Below are 12,047 nucleotides of genomic sequence, written 5' to 3'. Positions count from 1 at the left end.
TTTCATCAAGCTGAGTATTACATCCAGTACGTGGGGTGGCATTACTTTAATCTGCATACAGTTACACCAGCTCTCTCTCAGGAGCCTGTCAGCAGTAGTTGTGTTTGAGCCTCAAGTGCAGGCATGAAGACTGGAAGTAGAGGTGGTTCAAAATATAAATGCTTGAATAATAACATTTATGGTGAAATAAAAAAAGAGACTGCAGTTCACTAAAACTGGAACGCTCCAACCACTGTTTTAATGGAAAACCAGGTTGGCTTGGGTCGATTTTTCCCCTTTTTGTGTTAATTTAGGTTATTTTTGTCTGATATTATCATTTGAGTGTGATTTTTTTTTAAAAAAGGAATTGGTACACTTTTTCACAGCTTGCAACTTGCTTAAATCTTTCTTTCAAACATATAGCACAACATAAAAGTACACCGACGATGTCTGTTTCAACATTGTTGATGCACTTTTATGTTGGTCTGTGTGCTTGAAATGCCTGACTGCAAAACGAATTCCCCCTTGGGGGACAATAACGGGACTGAACTGATCTACATGATGGCTGGGGGAACGTGGTAGACTTTTTTATGTGTTAAAACATATTGACTCATGTTTTAGTAGTATTATTATATTTGTATTGTTTACATGCTTTGGTCTTGCTTTCATGGAGACCGAGAAGAGAAGAGAAGAGAAGAGACGTAAAGTCAACATTTTTCTTGTCATGAGCCACGGACGATTCTCGTCCCATCATCTTACTCATATTTAAGAATATAATTAAGAGAATAACGACTTTAAACTCTAGAAACACAAAGTTTTGAAGTAGTTTTATAAGACTTTGGTTTACCTTGATCCTTGGTAAAATTCAATATAATTTACTTCTGTCAGATAAATGATTTACTGCTTTTTGTGTCTGACAGGCAGTTCAAAAGAATAACATACAAGCTGCCTTTTTATCTTGGGAAGCAGCAGGCCTTTTCGTTATTCTCATAGTTCTTTTAAAGTCAGATGTGAAATGGATAGAACAATAAATAAATGAATATCTACAGACATAATCCTGACTGGTACTGGTTCTGGTTGGTGTTTGTTATTCGCCTTGTCTTAAATGTGTCTATCTCATTTTCACAGCCTCTTTTTGTTTTCATTGTCTTGTGCAGGAAGGGAAGCCCAGAAGCTCTGCATGCTCTCTAACAATACCTGAAACTCATTTACATTCATTAATAAATAAATAAACATAATTCTGTGTTTGTTTTCAGAGGCGAGTCAGAGCTTCTGATACGCCTCTAAAATAAAGCAGAAATGGACGTTTTCTATAAACATTTTAGTGTTCAATGAACCATCAGGAATGATATGGTGGAAACAAACACCTTTTGTTGTTTTTGTCCGATAAAATAGTTTGAAATTAGGCTGTGGTATTCCATCCTAAAGAGCCATTTACCCAGTCAATAAAAAATATTTCCCATTATAAAAAATGTTCATCTCAGCACTTAATGTTCATTAGCTTTGCTGGTCACCCCAGACTATTTGCTGCGGCCCTTTCTCCACAGTTTAACACGTCATCTTTGTTCGCTGCAGGTGCAGGACGTGCTGCGTCTGTATGTGTGTCAGCACATGTGTGTGTATCCGTTCAGGTCCAGGAGGGTGTGTGTTTTCTTCCAATGCAGATCTGCGTTATTGATGGGCTTGTCCCGTACTCTTCTCTCCGTGACCCAGTTCTCGTGCTCTGACGCCCCTTGCTCATTTCTTCCCTGCAGCAAACGCATGTCGCCAGTACAGCAAGAAAAAAAAGACATTAGCCAAAAAGAAAAGAATGCTGGTGCGTTTGAAATTAAAAAGATTACACGGTTTTGCCTATTCAAAACTCTTTAGTTGTTTCTTTATATTTTGATTCCTGTGACTCATCCAGGCATAAGTTCCTGAACTGGAGGGATGAACCTGTGTTGTTAGGACATTCAAGAGAGCAAGGAGTCCTTTTAAGTTGAATCTCTTGCACTTTGTATACAAAAATAGTATTTTAGCACCAAAGTTTGATTCCAAAGGAGCTATCCAAGGTCTCTCTGATCTTTTGTTGGGTCTATGTTGGATTGATTTCTGCTTCTTACAGAATTGATTTTCAGAAACAGTTCTTGTATTGGAAGTCAATTTTCAGGGCTGACATTTCTTTTGTCTTTTACCTGTCTACTTTCCTTAGATTGCTTAAGCACTCTATATCAGGCATAATATTGTGACCACTCGTCTAATAGTGAGACAAAAAAGACTGAAAAAAGACTGAAAAAGTCACCAACCATCAGGGAGTACAGCTTCATAAAAGGCAAGCTTTGGAATAATGCTTAGGAAGATGGTTTGTACCAAAGTAGAGTCACACTAATACTACAAACACACGATTATCTGACCTTCTCATACTCACTGAACACCTTCCACTGCCTGTTTTTGGGGCGATGGTAGTTCAGCAGGTAGGAGTTCATCCTGTAACCAGTCAAAGAGCCCGGTGCCACCATCAGTGTGTGATTGACTGCAGAGCTTTGGAGTCCTCTGAGCTATTAAAGCTCTATACAAGCACAGGCCAGTTACCATTTCTCCTGCTTTTAACACGTCACCTCTGATGAGGAAATGTTTGTTTACTGCCTAATCTCACCTACTAACAGATGCAATAGATTATCTGTGTTATTTACGTCGTATGTGAGTGGTTATATTGTTGACTGACTGATCTATACTGGAGAAAAACTGGGGAGATAATTAGCGAGATCCAGCTAAAGTCCAAAGGTGCCTGTTGACCAGATTCAACAGAAAGTTTGGTTTCTCTGAGCCAAAGGTAAAGAAATCAGAGGCGCTTTGTAACTTAGTAAGTGGTGAAGTGACGACTGTCTGATAAATGGTCGTTTTATATTTGCATGGTGCCGTTTTTGATCATTCAGTGACTTTTCTTGCTGAAGCACTTCACTGATCTGGGTTCTGTCTTGTCTCTGCAGAGCTCCTTCCTCGGTAGCGCTACCTTTTCCATCGGGGATCTGCTGAGGGCTAAAGATGGACGACTGACCTTGAGCCTGAGGTGAGAGCATGTTACTTTCATTCTCACTTTTCCGTTTCGCTTCTTAGAGTCTGCTGATTAAGAACTGGCAGATCAGCCTGAACATGACACCGAGTCAGGAAGAGAGAGCTTTCCACAGATGTTGTAACAGCAGGGGTGTTGCATGAGCTGCCACAGTTGTTTGCTTCAGACATGTTGTGTTATTATCAGGGAATGCAGGTCCCTCATCTGGGCTGTCTTTCTGTTTTCAGCACATAGGAGAGGAAATGAATGTGTCTCTGGAAGAGTTTGAATCAAATGTAAGGAAAGCCTTAAAAAGAGGCCAAAAATGATTGTTTAGGGTCAGGTTTCTACGAGACAAGTTTCTCTGAAGATTTGTTTTGCACCAACGTTTTTAAAGGTCAGCCAACAGCAAGAATCTGCTCTTTGCTTATATTTACTAGCAGAGTAAGAAAACTGAGGCATTATGCAAACATTATGTTTCATAGTGATAATTTTGCAAAAATAAAAGTTCAAAACATAACTGAGGTGTTTTGAGGTGGCTCAGGGAAGATGTTAGATTAGATTTAGATATTAATTAACATAACTTAAATTTATCTTGGATGTATTCAGTTACTTGCAAAAAGCAGTATATAACTAATGTATTTACTGGGATTTTATTTAATGGAGCAACACAAAGTGCTGCATGAATTTGAAGTGGAAGATGTTTTTAGAGCATTTCACTCATAAAAATCTGGAAAGCTTCTATTTTCATCCACCTTTATATTGATACCTTGAAATGAAATCCAGTGCAAACATTTGCCTTCAGAAGTCTTATAAAGCACATGTTCGTAGTTTCATCTTTATATAAACCCAGCTATTCTGAGAGAACATTGTTGAATAAATAACATCATGGAGACCAATAAATATAAGAAGTTCACCTAGACTGATCAGAAAAGGAGAGCATCACCCAGAGAAGCAGTCGAGTTGGTAACTCTGGAGAAGCTGCAGAGATCCACGGCTCAGTTGGAGAATCTGTTTATATGGCAACTATCGTTTATGCTCTCCACAAATCTGGCCTTTATGGGAAATTCACAAATAGAAAACTGTTGTTGAAATTAATTAGACTTTTTCAAATAAATTTAGACGTAGCAGTGAAATCTGCTCAGGTTTTTGCCCCCGTTTTCCTCCTGTTTGGAGGGATAACAGTGCAGCATCGTTTCCAAACTGTGACTGATGCTGCAGATTGTATGGCAATGGAATGATTCATACACAAAAAATATAGATTCAATTAAAAATATATATCATATTGTAAATTATCATATTCTAATCTATACAAATAAAATAAAAAAATGTCCTACCTTTTAGAAGTTGGTGTTGACTAAATGCTGTTTACTTCTGCTGAAATTATTATTTTTGATTATTACTATGGGAAGGGCTGGCTGTGTACATGCTTACCAACATTATTTGCAAAGCGAGGAAACTTGCTTGTGTTGAGATTTCCATAAATAGTAATAAATATGTGCGGCTCCCGCCTAAATGCATACATAATGTCTCATTCAAACACTGGCAAACTGCATCGGTGCAGAGAGATTCTGTTTCCTCAGTAGAGCTGTTCAGACCCTGGTCTCTGCTTCTACAATTAGAAGAACAAACAAGATCCGGTTTGCAGACATTTATGATCCACAGAAAGCTTTGTGAATCTGCCATAAGTGCAGAGGATGGGTAATTCGGTTACTTGATTCAGATGTTTTGGACATGTTCTAAAACGTCCAGGACTGAAGTTGGAGACCACTGGATTAAATGAAAAACATGAGATAAATCCAAGTGAGAATCTGTGGCGTAATTTGAAAGTTGATGTTCACAAACAATCTCCATCTGATCTTTTTGAACTTGAGATCTTTAGCTAGAAGAATGAGCCGAAATGCCAGTCTATGGATGCACGGATTCATCAGGGCAGAATTTAAATACATTCCACACTATTCAGATTTTTACTTATAAAAAACATAGAAACAATGTATCGGAATCGATCATATGCTACTTTTTGTTGGGCTACCACATTATATCACAATAAACATGATGGTATAATGTGACAAAATGACTGATTGATTTCCAGCTGCCAGTATTGGTGATGATCTGCTGACCATCAGATCATGTGGTTTGTTGAAAACTTTCCCAAATTTTCCAAATCGATTTTTACAAATTCTCACCTTGAACAAAGAGAGTGTTAGTATTGTTCATAGTGGCAGACCAGAAGGAAAATGTTTCTGCTCCAACCTTTGAGTCATCTTTCAGACAAATTAAAGATGTGTTGCCTTCTTGAAGCAGAGGCAGTTCTGTGACAGCAAAGTAATCACAAATGGTGGTCTTGAGCGATAAACTGGATTGCCTTGGCTGCATGGATGGAGGTGAAGGTCAGCAGGGTTACCATGGGGACCAGGAGCAAAATCCCATATACTGGATCAGAGAGGGCAGTCGTGGTGATGCTATGTTGGATATTCCTAACCGTAAATAAAATGTTCATTTGGTGTTTGACGTTTGTAGATTCTCAACTTTCTGTTTGTGTTTAGTCAACCGACACAAAATAAGACGCATGCAAAGAGTAGAACAAAATAAGCATAATGTTTTATTGCTGGATAAAACAGTCTTTATTTCCGCAGCCACTTTTTTTCCTTCATCTTCAAGCTGTCAGTCTGTGTTCATCCTGACTCTATTTCCTTTTCACTTTGCACTCTAGTCATATCTGGAAATGTGTTCCATCAGCCATCTCCTCTCATTATGTGCCTTTTTTTTCTAATTTGTTGCGCCATGTTTTCCATTTCCTGTAGGTGATCCCTAGTCACCAGGCTTAATTGTATCTTGCAAGACTATAAGAGATGCAGTCAGGAAAGAAATTACAACCTCATTCCCTCATGTGTGTTTGTATATTTGCTCTTATGTAGAGCAGAGAGTTAACAAAGCTGGGATTGGTTCTGCAACCACTGGAAAGAAATGTACAAATATTAGTTTTTACACAAAAATTACAGATGTGACACAAAACTATTTCATTTCAAACAACTCCTCTCCAACATACAAGAGTTTATTAACAAAAATAGTTCACCAGTCCAGTTAAATTGTTTATTAAACAAACTCACTAAGTCAGTAGCACTCAACTAAACTGCTTAGAAAAATATAAAAGAGTGATGAAATCAGTAAATGACTAGAAACATTAAAAATATACAACAGCTTCCGTAGTTTAGCCAGCATTTAGCTTTTGAGAAAATGGGACACTTAGCACATTTTTATGACTTTTTTAAATACCCTAGTGGCAATAAAGGGAAAGAAAATTTCCATAATATGAAGTAAACTTGCGTTGTATGGTTAAAATGACTATCAGTCAATAACCTCATAAAACGCTGTGTTAATTGCAGGCAACATGACCTGCAGTTGGAAGAAAGTTTTGCTTGCAGAAAACAACAAAACGCTGCTAATTTGTCTCAGACAGAAGCCTTTCTTGAATGGTTATCCAGCCAGCAGGCCATACTGTCTTGTTTTTTGGTAATTCTCAAAGGTTTGGTCCAAGTAAACAGGGTCTTGGGAAGGGAAGTTCAGAAAGAAAGTGTGGAAACTATGAGTCAATTCAGTTTTAACAATTACTCAAAAAGCTGAAAAACTGAGGGTTTTTCTATACAAGTAGAAAAGAAAGACGAGAAAAAAACCAGCTGATGTTGTGCATCCAGTTTGCCTTTCTGTTGCCATTGTTGGAATAAATGTGTTAGTCTGAGTGAAACATGCGTAAACACACACAGACCCACAGAGCAAATGTCCCACATTTGATGTGCAGTTTGCTTGTTGCTTCATCCAGAGAGAAAACATTTAGATGACGAGCAGCTTTACATGCATCTATACTGTATGATTCACTCTAGGCTGTTTGACCTGTGGAAGAGTTGATGACTCACACTACAAATTAGTTCTGCTGGGCAAGCAGCGCAGGAGCTGCAGCACTGACATGGGCAGGAATGCAGTTCAGTGTGCACAAACAGATGCTTCATTTAAATATAATGTCCTAATCCCCACTCAGCCAGTTGTTGCAGAAAGTCGGTTAATTTGAGCTGCTTCGCTCAGCACAGAGAATTTGGGCCCGCTTTATCTCCACAAAGCAAGGATTGATTCCCTTCAGTGCATCTCCAAACCAATATGGCTCTGGCCAACTTCTTTTCATAAGCTTTGGATTTGCATTGCTTGCGAGCATATGTGGAGAGAAATTGGTATTTGACTAGCACCACTGAGAATATGTGATTTTCCTTTTCTTTCTTTGTCCCTTCAGCAAAGTGTGCTGTGCTACTGGGCTGTCTGGCTCAGGGCTTATTCCTTATTCCCATGAATTTTCTGCATTTCAGCTGCTCTCTCCGGTCTCACGCTCACTTTCATGTGAGACTGGTTAGGATGTTTGTCACGGATTGTTTTTGTTTGCCGTGTGACACGACCAGTTTGATTTGGGTCACTTTTCTGAGCGGTTCCTGACAGTGTCGTGATGAATGAGTAGGAATGTGGGATGATGGTCCGTCTCTACCGTAGACATCAGAGGCCATTGAGATGATAATAAGATTTTACCTTTTCTGCATGTGTCAAGCAGTGTTGACTTGAACATAAAAGGAAAAAGGCAAACCAAAATAATTGTTGTCTGTCTGTTGATTTAAGAGCAGACATGTAATGCAAAATTACAAAATCTTACCAAGTATTTCTGGTCCAGTTTCTAGTACAAATATATCAGCACGCTTGAAATTAAACAAAGCTAACTTGCAAGTAGCTTTTCTGCAAGTTGGAGCTAAAAACGGGCAACATTTTCCTGTTTTCTGTGAATTGTAGCCTCAGTTCCCTGTTGGTGTTTCACAGCAGTGTGTGGTCTTCAGATGCTGTAGCCCACCTGCCTTCAGAGATGCTCCACATAGCCTGACTTCAATGAGCTACTGTTGTCCATCTTCCATCTTAAATTTATCAGTCTTTTCTCCTCTGACAAGTCCTATTTTTCTACACAGTCATTTTCATCTTTTTTGATCATTCTCTGTAAACCAAAGTGCTAATTGTGTCCAAAAAAACCAAACAGAAAAACAGAATAAATCACCAGTTTTCTCAAATACATCCCTCTCTGAATGAGCTGCTGCCATATGATCAGCTTATGTTGTGTTTTCACTGTTCAATACAGTCACTAAAGCTGCAGATATAATAAACATCACATACAGTACATTAAATATGCAGTCTCACTGAGGCTTATCAAGAGTTATCTCCATGCTGTTGTTGCCCTGAGGCTTGCAAAGAGCTTGTCGTAAATCCCTCTGGTTGTCATATATGAACTCGGGTTCCCTCGTGACCATTACTCACGCAGAGTGAAGCAGCTGACTGTAACTTCTGGAGTCTGCCGTCTGGTTTTAAACATCGGGCTTGACTAGTTTGACAGACGGGATTTAAGTCTGAAGCAGTGAAATGTTTTAATTGGAGATTTACTTCCATTTTTTATAAACAAGAAATAAATATCCAAGCAGATATTTGCACTAGAAACTAGACCAAAAATACTTGTTAAGGTTTTGTTTTTGCGGTGTGTGTCTGTTTGCTGTTGGGGCTGAAGGTCTCTGGCTGTATGCTGTAGTTTCTTTTCCACCTCATAGGTGTTGAATGTATTCTACTGGGATGTGCTTCATATGAAAATGTGCACATCAATGCATGAAAACATACTTATGACTTTTCCACTAGTTTTAATTTTTCAATTTCGTCTTTTTTTTGTGTTTTGCATTAATTCTTTTTCCTTCCCAAACTCTTCGACTGTTGTTCCCCTTTTGCACTTCTCGTTATCTCCAAAACTTTATATGCTCAACAGCAGAAGCACTCTCTGACCCAGTTCTGCAGCTCAGAGTGAGATTTGATTTTGATATGAATTTGTAGGCTTGTGTTAAGGGTGTTTTTATGTGTGTGTGTGTCTGCATGCATGTGCGCATTAGAGATTTACTGCAGTAAGTCTTCATTTTCACAGACCAGAGCTCTGCTGCCTTGCTTCATGGCTTATTCATCCACTCCCACCGTTCTTTACTGTTCCACCACTGACAGTTTAGGCCACTATCGTGATAATATCGTTTTTAGAGTTCTTAGGATCACCCTGCTCCAATTCTCACACTTATCCACAGACATCCTACTCTGCCTCACACACAATATCCCCTGTGACCGATTCTATCTAAGCTTGACCTAAAAGACTAAAGATCAACGATCTGATCCGGTTAAAATGGAGAAAAAGAATGTAACTGTAGCTTTGTGTGCACATGTGTGTGAGTGTATTATTTCTCGCGCTACAGTGACATTAATATCAGCAAAAATTCGATTTGCCCACATTGAAGCTATTATTTATCAGTTTCTGCTGAAAATGAAGAATCCAGAAGACAGTTTGTTGGTCATTTCTAATGGATGAACCATATTCTCGTTCATACACAGGGGCATCTAAATAAATTAGAATATCAATATAAAGTTTATCTTATTTTGTGGATGAATCATACAGAGTGAAATGTGTCAAACATTCATTTCAGGGTTTTTTTTCTGATCATGCCTCAAATTCATCATTTCAATTAAACTTAGTTTTAATGCATAGAAGTGGAAATATAACAATATTATACAGTATATTCACTCAATATTTGATGAAGATTGCTTTTGCATGAATTTCTGCATCGATGCAGCATTGAGGTGATCAACCTGCGGCGTCTCGTCTTCTTGGTAACCCACCATTGATTCTCTACGGGCTTTAGGTCAGCCATGCATGCTGGCCAGTCGAGCAAAGTGATACCTCGGTCATTAAAGCAGGTACTGGCACTTCTGGCAGAGAGGGAAGGTGCCAAGTCCTGCTGGAAAATGAAGTCAGCATTTCCATAAAACTTGTCAGCACAGGGAGCCATGATGGACTCTAATAATTTTCTGGTAGCCAACACCCCAAATCATTACTGACAGAGGAAAGTTCAGACTGGGCCTCAAGCAGCGTGGATTCTGCACACCTCCTGTCTCTCATCAGGTTTTAGGAGCTTTATTTGGAAATGAAATGCAGATTTTACTTTTGTTTGACAACATGACTTTAAACCACTTGTTCAAAGGGAGCACAGATCTTTGTCTAAAAGATACAATTTTGCAATTGCTGCGTTTCCATTAAGTAGGAAATGAAATTAAAATAACACATGAACAAGTTTGTTCACACATCATCAGTGAATCAGACAGTGACATGTTCCCACTCCTCACCTCGTCTTTGACTCGGCTCTATGACTTCTTAAAATGATTCAGACCCATGACAACAGCAACTTCATTTTAACCCTTTTTGCTTCCTCCATTACTACGCAGGAGTTTCTGAGACAGAAGTAATTTATGTTGAAAAAGGCTTGAAAATGGCAGCGAAACTCACCTGACTGTCCAAGTAAAACATTCAGGTTTCCATTCTGGAAAAGTCTAACATTAAATTGAAGTGTTTCTGAAGGGCTTAATCAGAAAGTGGAAAAAAAGAGAATGGAAAATTAGTTTTTTCCAAATAATATTCCCCATCACTTTATCTTCAATATTTACCTACTGTCTGTCAATTAATACATCCATAATTTTTTTTCTGCAGTGAATTTTTTTTTTTGCTGCAGAAAACTAAGAATTGAATAAAGTTTAAAATGTCAACAGAGTCCACATCTCCAGGAAGCAATCGTTTCTCAATAGCCGAGGTTCTGGTCCGTCTGTACGAAGCGAAGCGTAGAACACGGATCTGGTTTCTACAAGATCAGTAAAAAAAGGCACTTATATGCATTTTTAGAGGCTGTCTCAAGTATTTCAGCTGTTCTGCTTCCCTAACCACTCTATTTACCTAAAGTGTATCAGAACCCAAGCAGTTCTTTGGATATTGACATGGTGATGACAATACATTTCTGAGATATCATACGTAATCACTAATAATCAGGACGACTATTTGCAATATTAATTTTTATTCAGGACTTTTTTCTCCTTATCGTCGCATCAGGAAATAGAAAACATATGTACTGCAGCTCTTGGTGGAGGGAATAAAGAACCCTTATCGACGAGCATACACAGATGGTGGGAAATGTTCTTACTGTGGTCTGCACATGGAGAGGGCTGCAGTAAGCAGTTTGCCTTTCTAAATGTTTTAAAGTGTGTGCTTATGTCGGGGAATCCTGCAGTAAAATGCATTTAATGAATATGGAATGAGTTTACTCACATCCAATGCAAACATGAGGCATTCATGCATACATTACATTAGTATGAGTACATACATAACTGCACTTAGAGTATATTCTGCATGCTTAATATTTTCTTCTCACAACCACACAAACCACAAAGGGTGTTTAAAAAAAAAAGAGGAAGATAAACAAGAGTTTGGAGTGAAACATTTTTACCACATTTCCTGCTTCAAAGTGTTTCACATTTTGCTTCTACACAACTTTTACTTCTGGGGTCCTGGCTTTATATGTACGACTAAAGTATTAGCATTGACAAAACTTTTATCAATACTGTCAATTATGTCGACCAATAGTTGCATCCTCATCCTGTCATTCATCTCTTTGCACAAAACACGTAGTATGTTGGCCAAAAATACTAAGAAGTAGGAATGTGAAGAGTTAAGAGATGTAATGAGAAATTTCTGTGAGTTGCTAAGGCATGCTGAATGCACAAGTGATTTTCTTGGAGATGAGAATATGATAATGAGCTGTTGCTCCATAGATTTCTATATGTGTTTTTTGCATCTTTCTTTGAAGATTACACTGTGTTGTTCTATCATTCAAGCACCCGGCTTGAAGACACGAGATAGAAAGCGTTCTTTATTTCCCACCGTTAAAAAAGTCTGCGCCAAGGAGAAACAATGCATTCTCATCTCTTTGCTTTGCAGCTGAAGGCCTTCCTTAATGCCTCTCATTGTCCCTGCATGGGCATCTTTTACTCGAGCTTTATTTTTGTACAGGTGCTTTGCAGGAGCCGAATTGCTTCAAATTGAGCTGATTTTATGGGAGTGTAATGCAACTTTATGGTTTGAAAAGAAAATATTGAAAACAATTGCTTCAAC

General features: G+C 38.4%; 1 protein-coding gene across 1 annotated transcript in view; it reads left to right on the top strand.

The window, feature by feature from the left end:
* inpp4b (inositol polyphosphate-4-phosphatase type II B) overlaps positions 1–12,047 on the top strand; it is a 199,620-nt gene that overhangs the window by 71,892 nt on the left and 115,681 nt on the right. Inside the window, exon 5 of the mRNA XM_007561971.2 lies at positions 2,949–3,028. Within this exon, the coding sequence (XP_007562033.1) occupies positions 2,949–3,028 (80 nt within the window). The remainder of the gene's footprint in view (positions 1–2,948; positions 3,029–12,047) is intronic.

Source organism: Poecilia formosa, unplaced genomic scaffold, assembly GCF_000485575.1.
Source record: "Poecilia formosa unplaced genomic scaffold, Poecilia_formosa-5.1.2 Scaffold132, whole genome shotgun sequence".
Taxonomy (NCBI): Eukaryota; Metazoa; Chordata; class Actinopteri; order Cyprinodontiformes; family Poeciliidae; genus Poecilia; species Poecilia formosa.
Note: the sequence above shows the minus strand (reverse complement) of the source record. Positions and strands in the feature narration are given on the sequence as shown.